The 25,961-nt window shown below is 39.2% G+C and overlaps 2 protein-coding genes across 2 annotated transcripts in view; one reads left to right on the top strand and one right to left on the bottom strand.

Moving 5' to 3' along the window:
- Nucleotides 1–504: 504 nt before the first annotated feature.
- Btg3 (BTG anti-proliferation factor 3) lies at nucleotides 505–17,825 on the top strand. The gene is made up of 5 exons (XM_051150152.1): nucleotides 505–642; nucleotides 3,952–4,130; nucleotides 7,597–7,734; nucleotides 12,634–12,841; nucleotides 17,089–17,825. The coding sequence occupies exons 2-5, from the start codon at nucleotides 3,958–3,960 to the stop codon at nucleotides 17,326–17,328; spliced, it is 759 nt and encodes a 252-aa protein (XP_051006109.1). The 5' UTR covers nucleotides 505–642; nucleotides 3,952–3,957; the 3' UTR covers nucleotides 17,329–17,825.
- A 538-nt stretch (nucleotides 17,826–18,363) lies between these two features.
- The window catches only part of Cxadr (CXADR Ig-like cell adhesion molecule), a 51,524-nt gene continuing 43,926 nt past the window's right edge, over nucleotides 18,364–25,961 (bottom strand). Inside the window, exon 8 of the mRNA XM_051150151.1 lies at nucleotides 18,364–18,456. Within this exon, the coding sequence (XP_051006108.1) occupies nucleotides 18,415–18,456 (42 nt within the window). The 3' untranslated portion in view covers nucleotides 18,364–18,414. The remainder of the gene's footprint in view (nucleotides 18,457–25,961) is intronic.

Below are 25,961 nucleotides of genomic sequence, written 5' to 3'. Positions count from 1 at the left end.
CACGGACACATGGGAGCCAGGTAGTGATTTCAAGGCAGGAAGGAGGAGCTAGTCCGTCAACGTCAACCTCACCTCTGCAGATCTAAGCTTCCCACGGAAGCTAAGTGGAGATCCGGCACGAACTTGCCCTCAGGCAGCAGGAAGGCGGGCCCAACCAAGGGAGAAAGCCCCGCGGGAGGAGGAGAGGCCGAAGAGCGCGGAGGATGTTTCCCGCCAGCCCCTCCACGGGAGGTGAGGCCCTCGGGGCTCCCGCTGGAAGCCCTGCAGCCACGTGCCAGCTCCGCCGTCGGAGCCCATGCCCTGCGCGCGGTCGGAGTCAGGAACCGGCCACGCGTACCCGCTGTGGTAGGCGGGTCCGAGGGAAGCCCCGCCCCCGGGGCGCACGCATTGGTCCCGAGCGGCGGCCGGGCCACTCCCAGCCATCGCCCCTCCCCTCTTCCGGGCCTCGAGCCCCCCGCGCGCTGCGTCGGGACCGCGCTCGCTCTCCCGGCCGCGCGTTCCGCCGTCCGCCAGTCTGTCTGGTCGGCGCGCGCTCGGCGGCCGCGGCGGCCCGACGACGCAGCAGCTGCGCTCGCGCTCGGCTCCCCGGCCACGGAACGCGGTCGCGGCCGGCGAGGGTGCACCAGCCCCGGAGCGGCGGCGGTGAGGAGAGAGGCCCTGGCGGGGAGGGATGGGGGGGTGGGTGGGCGCGGCGGCGGGGAAGGGAGCCGGCCTAGGATCGGGCGGACGCGGTGGGGGCCTCAGGGCATCGGGGAGGGAGGTTGGGACGCGCCCGCCGCCACGTCGAAAGCGAAGCGGCCGGGGGGATGCGCGGCGGCCACGGGTCCTCGGTGGGGAGGCGACGCCTCCTCGGGCGCGTGCCACGTCGCCTACCGCCTCCGGGTAGGCGACAGCCGGCGTCGGGCCGGCGCGCGGCGGGCTGGGGGTGAGCGGGCTTGCACAGGTTGGACCCGGCGCGCAGGCCGTCGTCCTCTTTAGATTGTCGGGGCTCTCCACCCGAGCCTCGATCCGGCCGCATCTGGATCCCGCTGGCCAACGCCGCCCCGGGCGGTGAGGGCCTCTTGCGGAGACCACGCTTGCCGCCCCCTCCACCTTGGCCGCGTCCACCTGGGGAAACACGCGTTTCTAGGAATTGCGACTAGCTCTCCGTTACCAGGGAAGGGAGAACTACGAAGTTATAAACTCTTAGAAGACCGGGCTTGTGGAACAAAGTAGAAGTTGAGGAGCAGTCGCCCGCGGTGACTAGGTCCCGGGGTGACGTCACCAAGCGGTGTTTAAAATGGGAGCTTTGGGGGGGATTGTGGGTGGCACTAGACGCCTAAGGTCTAATGGGTGCCCCCTGTGATGATCCCCCCTCCTCCCGCACTTTAGACCTCCTTCTTTTTGCCTTGGGTACTCCTGGAACACCGAAAAGAGAGGGTTAATTTTTCAGCTATTTCCAGTCATCATTCCTTCAAACAGAAAAATAAATAAGTCCGTGTGACTCATCTTCTGTTACAAACCAAAAGCAACCACTAAGTGGTTCTTTCCTTCCTTTATTTTTTGATATGAAATTTAGCAAACAAAGGCAAATCCCCAAACTGTTGTGTAGCACATACTGGCCGAATTGATGACTGAGAATGATCTAGGAAGTGCGGTACATTTCTTTAGTGTGAGTCTTTTTATTTTGTTTAAAGACGAGCTTATGCAGTTCCATTGGCAACTTTCTTCCCAGATTGTGTATTCAATTCCAGTGAGCTTTCTGTCCCGGCGTAAGGTGCTATGGGTAGTATATGTGAGGCTACATAAAGTGGGAAACGCCTCAACGCCTTTTCAGGTGGAGGAAGGTTGCATAGCACTTGCGGTAGACGGAAGTCCCTGTTGTAGAGTGAGAGTTCAGCCCGCCTTAATAGCAGTAGAAGGTGAATTTGGCATTCTAAGACTCGTAAGAGGAAAGTTTAGGTATCTTCCTATCCAGGATCAGAGTGAGTACGTACGGCTGCCAGGACAAATCTCAGATAACTATATAGAATTTGTTTCACAGTGAGGTCCCTTCTTGGAATTTGCACACAAAGTAAAGAAATTACATTAGACAAGAAACTTAAAAGAGCAGTTTGAGAAAAGAAAGCTAAACAAAACAAAACAGGTGTCTCCCTCTCTCCCTCTCCCCCTCTCCCCCTCTCTCTCTTCTTTTTGGTAAGAACAGACTATTGTTAAGCTAGTTCACTGTTAACAATCAATACAGTTGGGCTTGTCAGTGGCATCCAGAAAGATGACATTACTTAATAAATGCTGCATTTGAATATCTCCAAGTTTCATCAGCCAAATGAATGAGATCATCTCAAAACATATATATTCAAAACAACCCCTGAACAGGCTTTGTAGATTAATCAATGATAAATCAGATTTTTCTATTTTAAGAGTCCTTTGAGAGCCAGGCGTGGTGGCGCACGCCTTTAATCCCAGCACTCGGGAGGCAGAGGCAGGTGGATCGCTGTGAGTTTGAGGCCAGCCTGGTCTACAAAGTGAGTCCAGGATGGCCAAGGCTACACAGAGAAACCCTGTCTCAAAAAACCAAAAAAAAAAAAAAAAAAAGAGTCCTTGTATACAGTTCCAAAATGTAACTAATTATTTCATTTAATTTTTCTCTGAGTGATCTTGAATTGATGTTCTGTTGAATGTGTTTTAATAATCACTACTTTTTGTCTTAGCTTTTTAGGAAAAAGTATGTACAAAAAGTTCAGGGCTGAAAAACTTAATGTGTAACAGTTTAATTGATGTATAACTGACATATACAATTCATCCATTTAAAATAAACAATTAACTGCTCAGTATAGTGGAGTTGAAAAGCTAGGACAGTACTCAGTTTTAGAAAAATAACCTTGGACTTACTAGAATTTATCCTCCTGTTCCTACACTCTTCCTACCTCTAGGCTACCCAGTCAGTTTTCTACCTGTATAGATTTACCTGTTCTTTACATTGTATATGAAGGAAATCTCAGTATGTGGTATTGTGTGTTGCCTCTTTGCCTTTGCGTGCTGTGTTTAAGGTTCTCCTGCCTTGTAGCAGTTGTTACTTCTTCGTTCCTTGTAATTGCCAATTCTGTGTTGATGTATAGCATTCTTCATTTGTCCATTCATCGCTCATTTGAAGTGCTTCTACTTTATGGCTGGTATGAATAAAGCTGCATGGACATAACTGTACACGTTTTTGTGTTAAGAAATATGGTTTGGATCTCTTGGGCTCATAGCTAGTAGAATTAGTAGAATGTCATAGCTGTTTAACCTTTTGGGAGAACTGCAAAATTTCTCCAAAGTGGAGCTACAGTACTAGATTTTAAAGATTTCTTTTTTTAAATTTTTACTTTCTATATGTATGAGTGTTCAGCCTGCCTGTGTGTATGGCCACCGCATGTGTGCCTGGTGCCCTTACAGATCAGAGGCGGGCCCGCTGGAACTGCAGTTACAGGTGGTTATCAACTACCATGTGGGTTATGGGAACTAAACCGAAATCCTGGCGAGAGTAGCAAGTGGAGCCATCTTTCCAGCCCTCAGTGCTAGGTTTTAAAATTCTCTTTTAAATTTCAACTCCTTTCACAGAATTTTAAATTTTAGTTAGAATTTGACTTATTTAGTAAAAACCTGTGTAGTAGTTATTACAATGGTTCCTTTTGAGTGGCGTCTGATTTTGTTTTAGAGCGGCACAGTGTGCTCTTCCCTGAACTACTTAAAGCAAAGTAGTAAGAATCCCAGGGGTAGTACCTAATAGATCTCTGAGGACTAAAAACCATTAGTGATAATTAGAGGCGATGAAATACCAAATAAAACTGAAAGGAATTCGGGGTCAGCTGGAAGGCGGCATATTTTACCCAACTTTTATTTTCTAGTTTTTATGTGTGTGTATGAAGTTTTTGTTGTTGCCCTTGTTTGGATCTGTGTTTGTTTTTTAAGAAAACTTTTTATTTTTTACAGGGAAAAATGAAGAACGAAATTGCTGCTGTTGTCTTCTTTTTCACAAGGCTGGTTCGAAAACATGATAAATTGAAAAAAGAAGCAGTTGAGAGGTTTGCGGAGAAGTTGACTCAGATACTTCAAGAGAAATATAAAAATCACTGGTATCCAGAAAAACCATCAAAAGGACAGGCGTACAGGTAAAGAATTAGACTGGCCAGTTGAATTGGACTAAGTGAAGATTGGTTTGTGTAATGGCTTTATAAGGCCAGTGGGGTGAAGGATGTTTAGAACATGCCTATTGTGATTTTTATGTACAAACACAAAACCCTGCATGGTATTATCTTCTTGTTCATTTTAAAGTACAACTACTTGTTGATGGAGTCCTGCAGTTTAGCCTTGAAGCCAGAGCTGTAACTCACCATTTAGTTTCTTGTGAGTCGTCTGCCTCCTACTGAAGTGCGTTTGTTGTTATTGTGGTTCTTAGAGTTTTTCAGACATCTTGAGGATACTAATTTCTCCAAAATGAATGTGGTAATTAATTGTTGAGGGAAGTAGTCCTTTTGTGTCTAAAGGTAATGTCCATGCTGCATGTTGTTTTGAAGAGGGCAGTAGTGCACACCTTTAGTCCCAGCACTCAGGAGGCAGAGGCAGGCAGATTGCTACATTTGAGGCCAACCAGGTTTTCAGAGTGAGTTCCAGGACAGCCAGGGCTATATAGATAAAACCGTGTCTCAAAAAGCCAGAGAAGAGACCATGATAAAGTAAAATAACAGGCAGAGCCAGGCATGCATACTGGCATGAGCCTTTAGTTCTTGCACTCTGGGGGCAGCGGCTGGAGGATTTCTGTGATTTTTGAGGCTTCCTGGTTTACGTAGTGAGTTCCATGACACTCAGAGCTATGTAGAAAGACTCTGTCTCAAAAACCAAACAGAAAAAGATAATTAGACTAACTAACATGTTCTTGGCCTTTAGAGTGATGATGTTATTTACGAGGTCTTCTTTGTGGTGTAAGCCAGTTGAAGGTAACTCAACTATGTAACTCAAATGGTAGGTAAATACTGGCTTGTGGAGTTTAAAATCAAGCCTTGAATGACTCCAGATTTTCATGAGCTTGTACACACCACAGATTCTGCACTTAGAAGGAAGAGAGGACTGCAGCTGACCTGTATTTTGACTTGTAACTTAAAGAACAGCATGCTGTTAGAGGAAAGCAGACTCTAAGCTGGATTAAAAAAAACAATGCATGCCCTGACATTCTCACTTTGGTACAGATATATCTACTGAGAAGCCAAAGAAGCCATTTCCTAAGCTAGCTGTCATACTAAAATCGGAATGGTAGACGTGCCTCCAAATTTAACATGAAACACTGGTTAACTTGTGACAGCTACAGAAATTGTTTTATTTGTACATGCTGTTATCGCTGCTGTTTGTTACATAATACTTCTCTGCTTTATTAGAAAAAGATTTTTTGTTTGTTTAGCACCTAAAAGTATAGGACTGTTTGAGAAATCTAAGATTGAAGTAGAAATATAATTTTGTTGTTTCTCATTTGCTTAAAACCTGTTGAGGTGTAATATTCTAAAGACAAGGAATAAACCAAGGTAATTTTTGTATTTTTTCATAATTTTTACCCAAAATATTCCAGTAAGTCAGTCAGTATTATGAATATAAGTATATAGGTAGCTGTTAGTTTAGGCTTAAGTAGTTTTTTAGCTTCTCATTTAACTGCCTTTTTTTTCCCTGTACATCTTCATTTTTAGTAGTGAACAGCTTTTGTGAGTTAGAAGTATTGAGGCTTTTTACACATGTCTAAGTCATGTTGGGTAGACCTTTTGGAAGTGCCAAGCTACTGAAAAACAAGCACTGTCAAGTAAACACAGCAAGGTCAGGGAGCATACCATTTCTTTTTCATTCATTTTAAAACCTTGACAAAAAGTCAAATAGACTAAATTAGCATGTGATCAGAATTATCACTGAGTCATTTTGAACTTTTTTTTTTTTTTTTTTTTTTAAGTAAAAATCTATTAGACTTTGGTAGATTGGAAACAATTTCATACAAATGTGGTATTTGTAGAAGACAGTTTGGCATTATAAGATCTGTAAAACATATGCATATTTTGAACATTAAGTCTCAGAGTCTTATCTGGAAACATAATCAGAAATGCAGACAAGTACGGATGAATACAGAAGTCTCTTACATGTTATAATTGCAAAAAAATTAAAAGAACTATCAGCGTTAAGTAAAGTACTGTTTACATGCAACTTTTATACTCTTGCATTTGAAGAACAGTTAATAGAAAAGTAGTTTCAGTATGTAGGGTTTTAAAAAGCCAGCATATTTCTGTGAGCCAGCATATTTCTAAAGTAGCAAAAATAAATTAAGTTACATATCTGACTTTAAGGGTTAGTGTCTTGAATGCTCTCATGGTAAATATGATGTGTAAAAAATGAAGAGCTCCACGGTTGTAACCGCTTTTGATGGGTGTGATGCGTTGGAATTGAATTACCCTATATAACATTAGAATCTGTAGGGTAGGTCAAGAGCTCAAGGACATCGTATATATACTTTTTATGCAATAAATATTTTATATACAGTAAAAATAATTTTTACTTTGATTTTGCTAAAATTTACTACTGCCATTAAGAAATGAGAGGGAACTGTGGCTGAGCTTTGTTAAGCAAGGGTTTTGTATGCTGTAGATCTAAAGATGATTGTACACATTAGGCAAGCACATTATTTCTAAACTGTACATGAACTTTGGAGTGGATGGCCTGGATTTGACGTCTAGATTCACAGGTCTGTGATAACGGACATGTTGCTGGACTGCCTCCTTTCTCCCTTATAAGGTGAAAATAATATGTAGCTCATGAAAGAAAAGTTAATAGGGAACTGCCTATTGCATAGTACATGGTTAAAAAGAATTACTATATTTTAGAAACATTATTAGTTGTCTCCCCCCCCCCTTTTTTTTTTTTTTTTTTTTTTTTTTGGTTTTTCGAGACAGGATTTCTCTATGTACCCTTAGGTGTCCTAGACTCACTTTGGAGACCAGGCTGACCTTAAAATCCCAGAGATCTGCCTGCCTCTGCCTCCTGAGTGCTGGGATTAAGGGCGTGCGCCACCACTGCCTGGCTCTAGTTATTGTCTTATGAGAACTTTTTCCAATGAAGATTAAAATGAGCTAATGAAACAATGTAACTTTAAAAACGAAATATCACATTAGCAGTATACCAGTAATTGCAACACTGGTTGAGAAGTATTGTTGGTTACAGACTTATCACTCTTATTATTGAGTGCTTGAGACTGAAGCCAGGCAAATAGAAACTCAAGACAATTGCAGTACCGCTCAACTATATCCACTACATCCTAAATAGCACAGTATAGTTGATAGTCTCTGTCAGTTGTTCCCCGAGCCCCCAAAATTGTCAAGAGGTCTAAGTATGCATCTTGCTCTCTCTGCTTATTTGATGTATATGTACAGGTTAGTAGTCTCTGATAAATTAGGGAATGGATAATTACTCTGTGCTCACACATGTATCTTCTGATTTGACCAGGCTAAGCAGCCTTCATGTTGCCTTTCTTGCCTGAATTTCACACTTAGAAATCTCCATTTATGGTAGAGGTTCAATTACAGCTATTAATCTAACTCTGTTTTGTTGTAGATGCATTCGTGTCAATAAATTTCAGAGAGTTGATCCCGATGTCCTGAAAGCCTGTGAGAACAGCTGCATCTTGTACAGTGACCTGGGCTTGCCAAAGGAACTTACACTGTGGGTGGATCCATGCGAGGTGTGCTGCCGGTGAGTCTTCATGTTTAGCAGCTGAACTGATTTTACCAAATTTCCCGAGTCTATAGCAAGGAGCTGGCGGTTTGGTGTTCTCAGAAGAGGTTTATAAAATTACCCCCTTAAAGCGATGGTGAAGAGCTGGTGAATATTTTATCCCATGAAACACTCAGAAGCACATTTTCCTAGAACTTTGCCAAGGATTTTATTGTACACCAAGAGAGAGAATGTAAAACTTACGTGCCTAGTCCTTTATTCATGTGACACACGGCTTTCTTCAAATTATGAGAAGCTGATTCCAAATAAAGCAGCATGGTGGCCTTTAGTTGGTCTCCATCTCTGCCTCTTATTTCTGTTTTTAGGTAGCTTTGTTGCATTTTCATAATAGAAATGCTTCTAATAAAAACATTATGTATCTTAGGCACTTGTGGGTTTTCAAAAATTAAGGCAGACTTTTTTACATAGTTCACAGGGTAGTAAGGGAGGTGAAACAGTAAGCAAGTTACCACATAGTATTATTTGTACCAAAGTAGAAATCTACAAAATAGAGGTGAAGGTGACACAGAGAAAAAGACAATTGTGTGGGTGTTACTTGAGCTGCTGTGTGAAGGTTGAAGGTTGTCACTAGGTAACAAGATAGGGAAGATGTTTTCACCAGGAAGAAGAAACAGGATAAACATAGCATGAACTCCCAAAGAACTTCTCTTTGTTTTGAGGGTGCAATTCTCTTGGCTCCTCTATTGATTACAGTGAAGTTGCTTTTTTTTTTTTTTTTTTTTTTTTAATGAATCTAGCTGTATACTACAGAGATGGTCACAGCCTTTAACTTCATCTGTAATGAAGATAAGTAATGCTCAAACACACAAAACCCATGCATAGTCTTCTAAATTTTACCAGGAAAACCCCTGATGAGCTTGATTTGCCAGCACTTAATATAAAGGTATTTTTACTTTAGGAAGTTTTGTGGGGAGGCACAGGTTTATGAAAGTGGAACTTCTTCAATGTTTTTGTTTTGTTTGAAGAAAAAAGAAGACTAAGCTATGTTGAATTTTGATCAGAGATAGTCAAAACATTTTTAGATTGTGTTCAGTGTTTGGCTGGAGAGATGGCTCAGTTGGTTAAGAACACTGGCTACACTCAGGCGTGGCAGTGCACAGGCCTTTAATCCCAGCACTCAGGGAGGCAGAAGCAGGCAGATCTCTGTGAGTTCAAGGCCAGCCTGGTCTCCAAAGTAAGTCCAACCAAAACAATGAAGATTACACAGAGAAACCCTGTCTTGAAAAAATAAACCAAACCAAAGACACTGGGAGCTCTTTCAGAGAACCTGGGTTCAATTCCCAGCATCCACATGACAAGTCACATCTGTCTGTAGCACTAGTTCCTAGAGATGCAACACACACAGATTTATGTTTAGGGAAAGCACCAATAAAAATTAAAGATAAATAAAGAGATATAAATAAGGGAGCTGCAGAGATGGCTCAGTCAGTGGTTAAGAGCACTGTCTATTCTTGAGTTCAATTCTCAGCAACCACACTGTTACTCACAACCACCTATAATTTACCTGATGCCCTCTTCTGGCATGCAGGTGTACATGCAGATAGAGCACTTACATACATAAAAATAAATCTTAAAAAAAAAAAAAAAAAAGTCAAACATTCTCAAAAAAAAAATATAAATATTTTTATTTATAAATTAATAAATAATGAAATAAAGAAAAGAAAAAAATAAAGATAAATAAATCATTTTTAAAATCCAACTCAGTGTTACTTTAGTGTTAAACTTAGAGGACTTTATCCATTGAAATCCTGCTGAAAACCTCAGTTTACAAGAAATAAAGAAGTGACTATCACAGTGCTACTGTGATGAATCCAATCCTCCCGATCTTTTTAAATACTTGTGGTTTGAGTCAGTACTGATATAGAATCACTTAGAGATTTATTGGCAATAATCTTACTTCTAATATCAGAGGTTGCAAACTTTAGGGTTTTGAGCTGTGCAGGATCCTGTGTGTGACTGGCATAAACCCCAGTATTTGGGCTTCTTAATGGCTTGTTGTTTCTTTCAGTGTCTTTCCATTATACATCCTAAATACTAGACATACTTCTCACACAAGATACATTGTGTATCTGTGTTTTGCCTGAATATCTGTTTGTGCACCTTGTGCACGTCTGGTGCCTGAGACAGCCAGAACAGGACAATGGGACCTTGGAACTGGAAACACAGATAATTTTAAGCCTGTGGGTCCTGGGAATTGAACCCAAGTTCTCTGGAAGAGCACCAAGTGATCTTAACTGCTGAGCCATCTCCGACCCATACATCATCATCATCATTTCTTCCTCCTCCTCTTCATCGTCATCATCCTCTTTTTTGTTTGGTTTGGTTTCGTTTTTGTTTTTAAAAGGCAAGGCCTCTCTGTTGCCCTGGCTGGCCTCAAATTCACAGAGATCTACCTGCCTCTGAGATAGAATTCTTACAGGGCTTCTTATAAAGGTTTTCATTGGAATGGGCAGATCCTCACCCTCCTAACCTGATTGTACTATAAACAACATCTTCTCATAGCACTGTGTAAGTTGTGTGATGTGAGGCAATTAGCAGCCATTACCAACTTCTTCCTCTCTACACACTGTATATCACCATAGCCATAGCTATGTAAATAAATAGAGAGCGCTGAGGTAAGGAAAGGTGGTTTTCAGCCCAAATTTAAAAGATAACTATTCTGGAAATTAGAACAATGCTGATATAGTCTACTATATGTAATTGAGAAATATCATTCCATCTTCAAAAACAGTGACTGAAGAAATTACTAAGAGCATGTAGCACACGTGTAGGGTAGCTCACAACCGAACTTAGGATGCTTCTGGCATTCAAGGATAACAGCATTCAATATGTACACACCCACAGTACAAACTTTAAAAAATAAGCCATTGGTATATTTGAGACCACAGTGCTGTAATAAAACTTGAGATGTATTTAGATAGAACATTCTTCCCTGTCATATAGACTATAGAAACTCTAAGAATAGTTGACATCTTAATCTGTTCAATATTATTTCACAACTTTTTTGTAATGTCTACAGTGTTTTTTTAAAGGAACATTAGGTAAAGTGGTTTGTTTCATAGTAACTAAGTTAGCCTTGATGTTTTAGCAATACATCATTGAGAATGGAAAGTTTAAAAGTTGTCTATTATTAAATCTTATATTCTTAATATTTCAGTAATATAGTCAGTAGCCATTTAACATGAAGCCTTCATCCCAAAGCACTACAAAGGCAGAGATGTGCAAACTAATTTATTATCAAGGAGATCAGAGTTAATACAGCAGATCCTTCCATTATTGTATACCTGCCTTTGTTTTAAATTTTTATTCCTACAAATAAAGTGGTTTGTTTTCTAGTATGTTCCCTGCCTTCTATTTTCCCTCACTTTTAACTCCTATTAGTGGACAAAGATGAAGATATACTACATGTATTCTATGTTATGCGTAACTCACTCAAAGTGCTAGGCATTTTGAGTTAAGAATTGCTGGGTTGAGCCACATAGATGGCTCTGAAGTTGAGAGTACCTCTGGATTCCTTATCCACTGGATAGGAAACTAAGACTGAAAGAGATTAGGTGGTTTGCATTTGGTCACACTAGCTTCAAGACTCATGGTTCTCCTATCTCGACCTACGACTTGCCTCTTAAAAATATAATTATTGTTGTTGTTTTCTTTTCAAGAACAGGGTTTCTCTATGTAGCCTTGGCTGTTCTGGACTCGCTTTGTAGACCAGGCTGCCCTCAAACTCAGAGCTGTCTGCCTGTCTCTGCCTCCGGAGTGCTGGGATAACAGGTATGCACGACCATACTTGACTTCTTAATACCATGATAAACAAGTTCCTGTTTCTGATCGTTGGTAATACTACCTTAAAATTTTTAGCCATTCTAATAAGTATCATGGTTTAAATTTGTGTATTTTTCCTAGTGATCAATGATAGAAGGTGTCTTTTAGAGTAGTTATTTGTCCTGTGTGTGTTTATGTATATTAGTATGTTTAAGTCTTGCCTATTTTAACTGGAATGTCTTTTAAATTACATTTTCAAATTTGTGTGTATGTTGTATGTCACAGTATGTGTTTGGGAGCTTAGGACTACTTTAGAGAGTCAACCCCGGCACCCCCACTCATATGTGTCCCAGGGATTGAAGGTAGGTCGTCAGACTTGGTGGCAAGTGCCTTATCTGTTGAGCCATCTCACCAGCTACATTGTCTTCTACTTCATGAGTATTGAAAGTTGCTTTTTGTGGGTGAGGAAGAAGGAAGGCTCTCAAGGAACATTTTATAGAGCTTTGATATTTAGCCCTACGATCCGTTTTCAGTTGATTTTTATATAGTGTAGGTATGGATTGAAGTATTTTGGTGGTGGTTTTTAGTTTTGTATGTACATATCTGTTTTAAAAATTGATCAGTTTTCCTAGAAATTTCAGTAACATAATTGAAGCAAAAGTCCTTTGCCATCCTCGTCATTCTTCCCTGTAGTCTCAGTAATTGTCAGAAGTCTTTTGTCTGTAAATAAGGTGGATATTTCCAGCTGATTTTGGATAGTAACCATTTAGAAATACATTAGAAAACTCTTACTGTAAAGAAAAATGTCACTGATACACACAAAACATAATCAAAAGGTACATCATTTGTGATGTACCGAACCATTTTTTATTTGAAGTCAGTAGAGAAGAAAGTAGCCACTCTTGTTTGTACTTCAATAGAGTAGCTGTAAGAAAATTACAACCTACTTGTGCTGTGGATAGTAAATGTGCACAGTCCAGTTCTGGGATAGTTCCTTTATTGCCTTGGAACAGTGGCATGACCAGACCTGCTTAATTGTTTTTATAAACATGTCTTGCTTTTTACATGATTAGTATGTTTTTTATGGATACCTAGGTATGGAGAGAAAAACAATGCATTCATCGTTGCCAGCTTTGAAAATGAGGATGAGAACAAGGATGAGATCTCCAAGAAAGTTAGCAGGGCTCTTGATAAGGTGACCTCTGATTATCATTCAGGATCCTCCTCTTCAGATGAGGAAACAAGCAAGGAAGTGGAAGTGAAACCAAGTCCAGTGACTGCAGCACCAAGCCCTGTGTACCAGGTAAACACACAACACATCCTGTTAGCGGGCAGGAGCAGATTACAGGACAGCTCGTCTCACAGATGCTGCCTGGGGATCCTGTAGAATAGTCTGCATCTCAGCTCTTTCCTCTTACAGTAATGGAAAGCTGCTTCTCTGAAGTTCAAATTGGCATTCTGAGTCACTTTATTAAAAGTGCAATCTATTCCTCGGTGACTAGGATAAAATATATATATGTGTGTGTGTGTGTGTACATTTTTTTTTCACCAAGCCTTGACTTTTACTACTTTAAAAAGCTGCATACTTATTTTGCTTTCTGACTCTGCTTATGCCTCCAACACTTTGACAGCAATTTTCTGCTCCTCAAAGAAAGCCCTCTTGATCCTGTCAGTGACACATTTGGCACACGTGGGACCACCATAAGTCCTACTGGTATATTTCTTGGTCTTAGATAGTCTTATAGGGACTTTAGGCCTCACAACATGAACCCCTTGAGGTCTGCCTTGGTACACACCGCATGCGGATTTAGGTGCTTTCCCAACCTTTTTGTTATACAAGCAACAGTAACTTTTTAGTCTTTAAATACTTATTTCTTTAGGTTAATTTTACTCTTCCCTTTTTTTATTATTAAAGAGAAATTTTACTGAATTACATTTTGGCTAGTTTTGTTTCTTTCTTTAGCTCGTCCCCTGTTGTTCTAACCGTGGAAGTATCTTAGAGCAAATGTGTTTACATTACAGATTATATCCGTGTATTAAGAGCCATTTAATTACTTTCTAGAAATTTGATTAGAAATATTATTTAACAAAACACTTTTTGTCTTTCCTTGGATTGACAGGAAGAGTAGTTATAAACATTACTGCATATTAGATGTATATGTCTTCCTTTTTGTAAAACTGTTTTCTTTTGAGGGAAGGTCTCACTGTGTATCCTAAGTGGGCCAGAGCGGACTACGTAGATCAGACTGATCTTGGACTCACAGAGATCCACCTACCTCCTCTGCTTCCTGGGTACTAGGACTAAAGGCATGTGCAACCACATTCAGCAAAACTCTTCTTAAAAACTAATTTATTAAAATGACAAGAAAAAGCTGCTCACAGTGCTACACCCTTTAATCCTAGCACAAAGGGTGGCAGAGGCAGGTGGATTGCTTGAGCTCAAGGCTAGCCTGGTCTACAAAGCAACTCCAGGACAACCAAGGCTACAGAGAGAAACCCTGTCTTGAAAAACCAAACCAACCAAACAAACAAACAAAACCTTGCAAATAAAGACAATAAATATTTAACAATATAAAATAGTAGAAGTGAGCCGGGCGTGGTGGCACATGCCTTTAATCCCAGCACTCGGGAGGCAGAAGCAGGCGGATCGCTGTGAGTTCGAGGCCAGCCTGGTCTACAAAGTGAGTCCAGGATGGCCAAGGCTACACAGAGAAACCCTGTCTCGAAAAACCAAAAAAAAAAAAAAATAGTAGAAGTGTGAATTCTTCCCTCTCTTTCCAGCCCCCTCTTTTGTGCCATTCCATGGAGTGTTCATCAGTAGGCTTGTTTCGAAAAGTAGTTGCTTTCAGATTTTTCAAGTCTATGCCATAAATATTTAGGTCATTTTTCTCTCCATATGTTGTCACACATTACAAATTACCTTTGTTGAATTTTCTGGAACTCTAAATGTGATGATTTCAACTCAATTCAAGCAAGAATATGAGTCCCACTGACTGCTCTTAATTCTTTGTAAGTAAATTGACCTTTAAGTTTAAAATCTATTTACATTTTCTTTTAAACCAATTGGCATTTATTTTTTCCCCAGCTCAAAATAATATTAGAATAATAGATGTGAAAATTAAGGTATCTTACATGCTTTTTTGATAAACATGTCGCAGAGGGAAAAAAAAATTCTTGTCTAAGCCCTGTGTAGAAAGTCAATAGAGTTGTGCTTTATAACCTTTCTGTCTGTTTATCTTGATTCTGATATTAATGGTTTTCTTGTTGTTTGGTTTGGTTTGGTAATTAGAGTAGTTTTTAAAGTATAGTCTAGAAACAAGTCATTAACATATAGGTATAATGAAAATATACCAGCTATGATTGATGATTCATCTTCAAATTATTTATTTTGATGATAAGAATCTAAACAAGGCGAGGCATGGTGGTGCACACCTTTAATCCCAGCACTTCTGAGGCACAGACAGGTATATTCTCTGTAAGTTCGAGGCCAACCTTGTCTACAAAAAATAGCCAGGGTTACACAGAGAAACCTGGTTTTGAAAACCACCCCCAAAAAAAGAAAAATAAAAAGAATCTAAAAGAGGAATAATTGGTAAAGACACAAACATTCATAGTTCCTGTGGGGAGAGGGTCTTACAGTATTTCTAGAAAATACTCCTAGAGTGAGCTCTCAATCTTTCTCAAGTTCATCTATGAACTTAATCAAAAACCCCAAAGTCCACTTCTGTTAATTAACAATATTAATTCTAAGTTCTTAAAGAAATTTGAGGATTGCCATGAGTATAAAGTTATTCTATGCATCAGGATTACTGATAGTTTAAGGGTATAAAATATATCATTGGAACAAAATAGAAACTCCAAAATAATTCACTTTTATACATTTACCCCACTAACCACTCTCATAACAGAAGACCAGAACAATTAAGATGAAAGGTCTTGAATGGGTCCTAAAATAAGGAAGAAAAAGGGTAACATGGGTCTAAGTGCTGCTTAGTAGCAAAACACCCCTCTCCCACTCCTCCCAAAAAAGGATTTGGGATGCTCAAATGCTCTACATGTAAGACAGCTAATTTTTTAATGTTTTATATATATAAAGAAATATGGAGAATTGCCTTGAAAATGTCTCCCAAGGGTCACAAAAGAAGAATTAACTTTTAATCAAAACTAAACATTTTTAGTCACCAAAAGAAAACATTAGAAAATGCATGACAAAATCACAGAAAGTATATTATCATTATGCCCATGTGTTAAGGACTTGTTTTCAGAATATACTTAAAAAACAAAAAAACACTCCAAAAAAATCAATAGGCCTGGTGGAACAACAGGAAGATCACAAGGTCACAGCAAGCTTGGGCAAGTGAGAGCCTATCTCAAAATAAAAACTGGAGAAGGGAACTGGGAATACACCTCATTGGTACACCCTAGTATGCACAAGGCCCTAGGTTCTAGAGTCAACATTGCAATAGTAATAATAGTAGTAATGATAGTAGTAAAATACAAATAATCTCATCAAGAAATAGGCAGAAGTTATAAACTGTGCAAAATTGTAGATGGCCAGTAGGCACATAAAAGGGTGTTGGATCTTATTTGTCCTCCTAAGTATTAAGAAAATGAAAACATACATCCTGAAAGCCAAATGTAAAAACCTTCAGATGTATATAGATGTGTTCCTAGGTACAAACATAGCATTTCCTTTTCAAAAGGTTCGTATCATCGCATCATCTGAATTAAATCCTCTACAGAATCTTTTTTTTTTTTTTTTTTTTTTTTTTTTTTTATGTGCATCACTGTCTTCTTGCCCTTGGAACTGGATTACAGACAGTTGTGAGCTGCCATGTGGGTGCTGGGAATTGAACTCTGGTCCTTTGGAAGAGCGGCCAGAGCCATCTCTCCAGCCCCCCTCTACAGAATCTTAAAGAGAACACCTGACACTTGGAACAACAGAGTAGAACCAGAGACTGAAACTGACAATGCGTAGTGTTCTAAGCAAAGAATTCTAAAACTACTGATGAGAATTTAAATAATGTGACGTTGATGTCCCCTACCTGACTTACAGTGTAGTTTTAAGATTGCTGGACCCCAGCAGGCTCCCGCAGAATGATCTGGAAAACTTTGTCAAAATACTTGGCCTGCTTCTGAGACTTCATTATTTTTTTCGTAGGCCTTGACTGGGGCATGAAAATTTGTGCTTCAAAGCTCCCTTAGTGACTTTTTGCCTAAATAAGTATAGAAACTTCCCTAGTACCCCAAAACCTGTTGTGCCCTTAGGAGTTAGCATTCATTCTATGTTTGCATCTTTGATGCTTGGAAGATTTTTTTTTTTCTTCATTTATTTAGATTTTTTCTTCACTTAGGAAATACACATAAGCTGTTCATGAGATGTTTTTCTTAACATATTTAAACATAACCATAGGTGCTGCTTAGTGCAGAACCTCCTCTTAAGGTGAGTGCTAGGTTTGTGTTTAGTGAGTGGCCTGAAACTACTGAATCCCTACTGAGAAAGTAGATCTTTTTCCTTTGAATATACTTACACTTTTCTCTTTCCGCCAGATTTCAGAACTGATATTCCCGCCTCTTCCAATGTGGCACCCACTGCCCAGAAAAAAACCAGGAACGTACCGAGGGAATGGCCATCAGACTCACTACCCTGCTCCTGTTCCATTTGGTTACCCAAATCCAGGAAGAAAGAATAAGCCATACCGCCCAATTCCAGTGACATGGGTACCTCCTCCTGGGATGCACTGTGACCGGAATCACTGGATTAATCCTCACATGTTAGCGCCACATTAGCTCATTTTGATTGTGCTGATTGTCACATGGGTAGAAAGGAAGACTATACCTTATTATTACGCTAAAAGGTCATACTTGTAGTAAAGTTAGATGGACCAAACCATCAAACTTATTTTTATAGAAAAGCTACTGAGAATAATCTTTCTTAAAAATAGTATATACATATATATATATATGTATGTATGTGTGTGTGTGTATATATATATATATATGGACTTTAGATATATTGAAATAGTTTAAGAAACTTTATTACAGTTAGTCAAGTGCCTAAGTTTTTAATATTGGACTTGAGTATTTATATATTGTGCATTGACTCTGTTGGATACAGAAACACTGTAGGAGTGGGCAATGTGTTCTAGCACCTTTGAGCATTTACTTTATGGAGAATAAGTTATTTATACACGAGGAAATCTATTTTATGTCATTATTTAGAAGAATTGTGTGAAATCATGTAGTTGCAAATAAAAAGTAGTTTGAGGCATGACAATGTGTGGGTTTTTTTTTTCCCCCTGTATATAAGAAAAGGCAGAAGAAATACTGAGGAAAGAAAATAATTTTAAATGTTCCATTTTTTAAAAACCAATTTTATTGTACATACATTTCCCAAAGACCACATATCAAAATATATTTGTAAAAAAAATTTACTGGCTGTACCTAATTGAAAATATAAAAACAATAAAATAACTTTCAACTATCAAAGTCAACATATATGGAACCCTTGTCACTAGAATTTTGGCCCATAATAGTTTTTTTAGGACATCTGATTTACAAGCCTTTTATACCATTAGAGAAAGCAGAAATGCTCTTGTCACCACTCGGAATCCACCTTGTAAACTTGATGTGGTGGCAGTGCCTATATCCCATAACTTGAGAGGCTGAGGCAGAAATCAGGACATCAGGGCTCACCGCAGCTACACGTCAAATTTGATGCTAGCTTGGGCAAGATGACATCCTATCTCAAAAGACTAAAAACAATGAAAAATGTGCTGTGCTTTTTTTTCAAAAAGCATTATTAGTCTTTACTAGAGTTTTATATACATATATATATAAGCATGGTACTTCAGATTCTTCAGTAGTCCTTCATATTTATACCACTGTAATCCCATCGGTCTTGTAAGCATACTTGAACTACAAAAAAAGAAAAAAACTATGAGTTTGGATATTCGAAAGCTTACAAAACTAAGATCAACAATACATTCCCCATCACTCTAACCTTTATGTTTATACTCTGAAATTATTGAACTTAACCAAGTGTGTCCACAACTTCCTAGTAACTGATTTTGGCTATTCCAAACATTCCTATTGTCAGGTTTCTTTGTTGCATTTGGTTTGGTTTTCTGAGATAATGTCTCAACATAGCTCTAGCTGTCTTGGAACTATGTAGAATAGGCTTGCCTTGAACTTACAGATGTCTGCCCCTGCTTCCTGAGCACTGAGATTAAAGGTGTTTGCCACCATCCAGCTCTGCTGTCAGTTTTTAAAATTTATTAAGTGCAGAAGATGGCAAGAATGGAGTTAGAGCTCAGTGATGTGAAATATGAAATCGTTTTTTCGTAGTGTAGTTTACTGTATGGCTTCATCAGGAACCATATGTTAAACAGCAGAGACGCGTAATGTCACTGTTTTCTGACTTTTAAGTTCTAGTAGGTTTAGCATACTTGTAAGGCATAATATCAACTTTTCCCCCTGAAAATTTTCCTACTGGTAATTGGCATCGCAAGAAAGATTACTTTTAAAATGAGGAGGAGCTAAAAAAGTACTTTGAGGTCAGAGTCTTGTCTCCCAGCTGCTGATCTCAAGTGATCTACCACAGCACCCTAGTGCAGGGATTGCAGCCATGTGTCATGTCCCACTGAAAAATGGTGACCTGTTAGGGCCATTGCTGTTCCTTTGTGGGCACTGAAGGAGTTTATTGAGATAATGATAGAGGAACAGTTCACGTTGGGAAGTTTGAAATAATTTTGTCAGGAAAGACAGCATTTGTTCTATTAGCCTGCTTATGTTACAGATAGATAAACTTGTTGGGAAACTTGAAGTGTAATAGCCACAGGAGAAGCATTCATTTTGAGCACTCACCAAGTAACTAGAGCTCTGCACCTTACTACAAAAGATCAATCTCTAGTCAGGGGGATCGCTCAGTGGATAACGGCACTTGCCACCACGCCGGGTAACTTGACTTGGATCTCTAGATGGGATCTGGAGAGCCAACCTCAAGCAAGTTGTCCTGATTTCATCCGTGTGCTGTGGCACTTGTGTATGCAAATACCTAAGTGTGACAGGAGTGAATCCTTAAGTAACCCTGACACTAAATTAGCTTTTGGGGAAAGCTAATATTTATATTTGATTTTATGTGAATGGGTGTTTTGCTTACATATATGTCTCTGCCTATGTGTGCAATGCCTGGGGAAGCCAGAAGAGGACATCAGATCCTCTGGAGTTGGAGTTATAGATGGTTCTTAATTGCCATGTGTATGTTCTGGAAACTAAACCTGAGTCCTTTGCAGGAACAGCAAGTGCTGTTAACCACTAAGCCATCTCTCCAGACTTGGGAAAGATCATTTTTCATTTAACTGCATTTTAGATATTTTTCTGTGTTAGACTATGAACTTTATTCATTCATCCTCTACCTGGTTTTATCACTTAAGTTCACATAATACTAAAGTTTTGAACAGGAAAGCTTTTCCAGTCTAGAGTTATTGACAGCAAATTACCACTTGGCAGTTAGCTCTAAGTTTTGGCAGGCATGTGGTTCTCCTGAATGGAAATTAAGACAAAGCTAACGTTTCCCTTACAGGACTAATCTAAATGAAGATGGGCAGCAGCTGCATAGTTTCATTCTAAAACCATATTTGAGAGTTTAAATCAGGAGTGGTTTGTGAATGAATGATAATTTGTTTTGATTTTCCATTTTGTATTTGTAGGCATAACAGCAAAGGTCTAAATTTCAGAGGTTAAACCAGACATGGATGTTTCAAAAATAAAAATTTGGTAAGTTCTATAATTCATTAATAAAGTGCTTATTTATGTTGTATATTTTTTAACTATAACAAAACATTTGACTATAGTACAGTATAATTTTAAGCTAAGATAAGCATTTATGTTAACTTCTAAGCCATTAGCTTTGTGATAATTTGTTTGTTCTTCAAAATCTTGTCAAGTTGTGTCATTTCCCCCCCCCCTCCCCCCTTCGAGATAGTGTCTCTCTGTGTAGACTTGGCTGTCTTGGACTCTGTAGACCAGGCTTGCCTCGAACTCACAGAGATCTGCCAGCCTCTGCCTCCCAAGTGCTGGGATTGCAGGTATGTGCCATCACACCCGGCATGTTGTGCCATTTTTATTTCAATTAAATAAGGACTCTGAGGGAAGCGAAAGATGTCCAAGATGGCAACAAGCTAAGTAACTTATGCTAACTTAAACAGATCTTAAAAGCCTGTGCTCCATGGTGCTTCAGTTTGTTACCTATGTAAAGTCTACGAATTATTGGAACTTGTGAGGTTCTAGGTATCAGACCAAGATTTAACAGAAGGAAACTTAGGCAGAGATTATGTTAAGTGAAAATGAACACAGGACATTAGAATTTCTGTATTTCCACTACATCTTAGTTCCTTATTGCAAACTATTCAGCTGTGTCTGAGAAGGGGCACTAAAAACTTGACAGCAATTTTATTGTTTGAACTCTAAATCAAACTTCAATAGCAGTGTGGCCTAATGAACAAGAAAGAAACTGGCCAAGAAGATCCACACCAGAGAAATAATAGTAGCAATGCCTAAGATTAGCAGCCTTTTGCTGCTTTCTTATCAATTCTTTTTTTTTTTTTTTTTTTTTTTTTTGGTAATTTAACCTGGAACACAGTGTTAAAAATTACTTTTGCCAATTTTTCCCACATTTCCGCTGGACTTGGACTCAGCTTAATGACTAGTAATTTGGATCCTCCCTGGGAAGCACAGCACTACCCCCGCACTATACGTCACTTGTGGACTTGTTATCCCAGGCAAGTCAGGAAAGGCTCCCTCAACTCATATGTAAACTATGTACACTCTAAACATTACAGAAATTGCTACCTGCTTCCCAGAAGGCCATGTGCACGTAAAGAACAAAACATTTACTAGTTACCAGAAGCATGAGGACTTGGAACAGATATGTCACTCTTATTAGTGTGGCTTGATGTTTACTGCAGAAAACAGCTTATGCAAAAGTCATCATTGTTTCTACCCTCACTGGAACAGCTACAGAAAGAACTTCCATAAAGGTCACAAATAATCATTGGGAGCTTATCAGTTTCATAGGACTTAAAGACACCATGTCAGCCGAATTCATAAAATGTAAATCAGTGAGATGTGTGGATGAAAAGCATCTCTACATTAGCTGTCTGTGGTGTCACTTCTGTAGCACTGAGGTCAACAAATGCATCAGCTTCACTAATAATAATGGTTGAAAGACTTTAGATATTAGTCAAAATTATTTGCCCAAATAATTAGGTGGTCAGGATTAGTAAACCCCGCTATTGTGTAACAATTGTACAATGTATCCATGTATCAGAATATCCCATAGTTCCCTACACCCTATAGATACTCTTATGTACCCTATAGATCCATCTTCCTCATGTATCAGTTAAAAAAATACATAAATTTAAAAACTGTTCCTTGTTGAGAACATATAGAGAAGCAAAGATTTAAAGGAATACAGCCTTTTGGAAAGCAGTTACATTTTTGAAGCTTATCTCTTTTCCCCTAGAAACTATAACTTGAGAAATTTATCTACAGAAGTACTTTAATGGAGCTATCATCTATGTAAAAGTGTTTAATATGTTTTTGGGTGACAAAAAAGTACCCATAGCAAGTAAGCAACTAAATTATAAAAATCTATTCAAGGTAGTATGGCAAATGCTATGTGGCTATGGTCTAAAGAGCAGATAAGTTTATAATGACATAAAATATTACAGGTGGGAACATGAAAGTATCTAGAATGATGTGTGTTTTGTCTGAATAAAATCCTATGTTTCGACAGTTTGTTAGGAGAAAGAAGCTAAGTGGTGGTGATTTTACTTTTCTACTCTGCATCTTATTTCTTTGGTTTTTTTTTTTTTTTTTTTTTTGGTAAACATTAATACTCTATAACTATTTTTTACTGGCTTGCCTTTTGAACTTTTTGTTTTTAAGACATAACAGTATGTGATGATGTGATATGCTGAAACAAAAAGCAGCACATCAGAGTTGGAGCAGATACACAGACAGAAGGGAAGAGGGTTTTAGACAAAACAAGAGTCAGAACCCACTCGTTCACACACTTAGGAATCCCATAAAAACACTAAACTGGAAGCCAAAACTTTTAAACTGGAGGAACATAACTGCTTCTAAAGGCACTGTAAGTTACCTTGATTTATTTTTAACTAAGGTAAGATGAGAAATAGCATGTGGACATACTTGTAGAAATACAGAGCTGATATGCAAAGTGCCTGGCTGAAACCTTTGCAGCAGTGAAGGATTATAGTCCACCTGTGGTAAACAGAGCACGCCACAGTTTTATGGCAGGTGACAATACATACGGAAGGTAATAGACTAGAATGTGGCCTCCAGAGATGTGTTGGCCTGTTTCTTCACACAAGGTCTGTGTGTCGTCAACAGTCCCCATACTCAACTGCATAGCTGAGAATGATGTGGAACTCCCAATTCCCTGTCTACCTGCAGAGGGCTGAGATTATAGGCAGGAGCCACCAGGCCTGGATTAAAGCTTGTTAATAGAAGACACTGTGGTACCTGCCAAGTATTAATGCTCAGTATATTCATATGAGGTACTTCAAAAGTAGGGATAGTTCCTGCCTACTAGCTGTCCAGGGTGGCATACATATGAAGTCTCAGCACTCGGGTGGCTGAGGCAGGAAGACTGCAAGTTTAAGGCTAGCTTAGACTACATAGTTTGAAGCCAGCCTGCACTATGTGGCTAGGCTGTCTTAAAAGGGGGGAGGAAAGGCAAACAGTAAAAAAAAAAAAAAAAAGAAAGAAAAAGAAAATATTAACCTAATAAGATTATTCGGTGGTAGTTCATGTGTATGCTATAAGAAATTTTATCTAACCTGTTAGGAATTACATACTGTAAGTACTTTCTGCTCCGTGATAAACCTGTGTATGTCCTAATACTGTCTACAGAAGAGAAAACTGGGTATATATGCTGCCCAGGTACTGTAACTAGAGAACTTTATATATATTATAACTCCAGTATACGTGCTTTTAAGAGCTGGGTCATAAACACTCATGCATTGTCTTACACTGTTAATAAGGCTATGGAGTTTGTTTTATTTTTTATTTTTTTAAGGAAACAATGAGGTGTTATTTCCGGTAGATGTTAGGCTAGATTTTTAATGAAAAATAAAAGACCTATAAGTTCTTGGCCACAAGAGGGCATCAGATAGCTTCTTAGTGTCAAAGCCAAAGGTTAGATTCCAAGTAACGTCCCCTTGATATGAAAAGCTAGAGGTCATAGTTAGAAACAACACTTCCTATACTAGTGGAAGATTTTAAGTGTTCCTTTGTTGTGTACAATAAGCATTTCCTTATTAGTTTGTCTTTATGTTATAGAAGTAGTGTCCATACAATAAAATCTATGCACAAAAGAAAGATAGCCTGAGACTCTATCCCTGTGGCAGACAGAGCCACTGCTGAAGTGTTACAGGATGAAGAGGCACTTTCCCTTCTGTATGCCTATGTTTAGGTTGGGATATGAAAAAAAAATCCTAATTTTCATAGTCACACTGATATGTATGGTCCTTAATTTGTTTAACAGTCTGTCATTAGACAGAAAGCTGCAAATCTCTTGGAGATGTCCCACCAAGTATCTCAGTATATAACTACAGTGCTGGTGGTGATCAGAAGTATTCCCTTCAAGGTCCAGAATGCACAAACCAGTCTAGACTACCAACTTCATCATACCTGAAGCTGCAATTTTTTTTTAATGGTATGGTGGGTTTATACCTGTGATCCCACCACTCGAGAAGCTGGGGCAGGAGCATTTACCCAAGTTTGAAGTCAGCATGGGCTACTGAGTGGGTTCCAGGCCAGCTGGGGTTCTAAAATGAAGGCCTTTCTCAAAAAGAATTTTCTAATTTTTTTAAACTTTGTCTAAACTGAAAAAAATGAAAGATAAATTAGTTTCGTCACCTGAAATGTTTGTAAGTGAAAACTACTTCAGGTTTGTATGGCTAATTGTCATCCGATTCTGTCTGGCAAGAATAGCAAACAAGGGCTGGAGATGGCTCAGTGGGTAAGAGCACTGGCTGTTCTTCCAGAGGACCCAAGTTTAATTCCCAGCACCCACACAGCAGCTCACAATTGTCTGTAACTCCTAACTCCTGTTCCAGGGGATCTGACACCTTCATACTGACATACATGCCGGCAAAATACCAATGTACAAAAAAAAAGTAATTAAAAATAGTAAACAAGAGGTTAAAGTGCAACTCATTAAAATACATTGCTTAAATATTTTGAACATTGTACTTTTGGACAATAAATTTTTATGTACAGATGTTTTTACATTGTTAAAATCTGATAAATCATTCTCAAGTTGAAAAGAAAAATACAAATTGTAAACGCATTTAATATGCCAATCATAGCTTAGCAACATCATAAAAATCAGAGTATCAGTTTGTGACCATGTGGCTGACTGGGAGCTACACCTTGATGCCACTACCTAGCATGGCCAGGAATATGGTGCCATTTCACATTCCAGGAAAAGGCCGAAATTAAAAGTATGATTGTGCTGAATGTGCTGGCATACAAGTTTTTTGTTTTTTGTTTTTAATCCAAGTTAGGGGTCACACAGTATTGTTCCGGTTAGGGATGTCACTCAGAGGTACAGGGCTTGCCTAGCATGGTATTCTGCATATAGGGCAAGTGCTCTGCCCGACCTCAAAAGCAGGCTTTTATTTTTTTCTATTACCATGCTATTTAATATAGCCAGTATGTACTAGTTACTTAAAATGTGGAATCATAGCAAGCATAACAGTTTGTTGCAAACAGTGTACAGCTCTTGTCAAGCACGTGGCACTGGGACCACTCAGAGCATCATGAAAAGAATGTAGAGCACCTACCCGGAACAAAAGGAGCGGGTGAGGAGAGTGACCTTCCAAAGAGCCGCACACTCTCAGCTTTCCTCAATGCCAAGAAGCCGAGGTTTCTAGAAAATTCTAGACTATGAATCAAGAGTTGCAGTTTATTTTATGAGGCTTTGTGAAATGAAAAAACTTTCTGAATCTTGCCATTTTTTTCAATATGTATGTGATGATGAACCAATAACAATGGCATATAGTAATATTTCTGGTATTGTGGTATTAATAATTTACCTGAATCAGTCTTTAAAACAACTACCTCCAAAATACCAACTTTGGGGGGGGCGGGGCTTTTCGAAACAGGACTTCTCTGTGTGGCCTTGGCTGTCCTAGACTCACTTTGTAGACCAGGCTGGCCTCAAACTCACAGTGATCTGCCTGCCTCTGCCTCACGAGTGCTGGGATTAAAGGCATATGCCACCATGACCGGCCTCAAAATAGCAACTTCTATCAAATTTTCTTTCCCAACCATGTTTTTGGCTTTGTCATCATGAGAGTAGTACTTCTAACCTCCAGATCTGCAAATGGTAA

Source organism: Acomys russatus, chromosome 8, assembly GCF_903995435.1.
Source record: "Acomys russatus chromosome 8, mAcoRus1.1, whole genome shotgun sequence".
Classification (NCBI taxonomy): Eukaryota; Metazoa; Chordata; class Mammalia; order Rodentia; family Muridae; genus Acomys; species Acomys russatus.
This window is presented reverse-complemented; position numbering and strand designations above follow the sequence as displayed.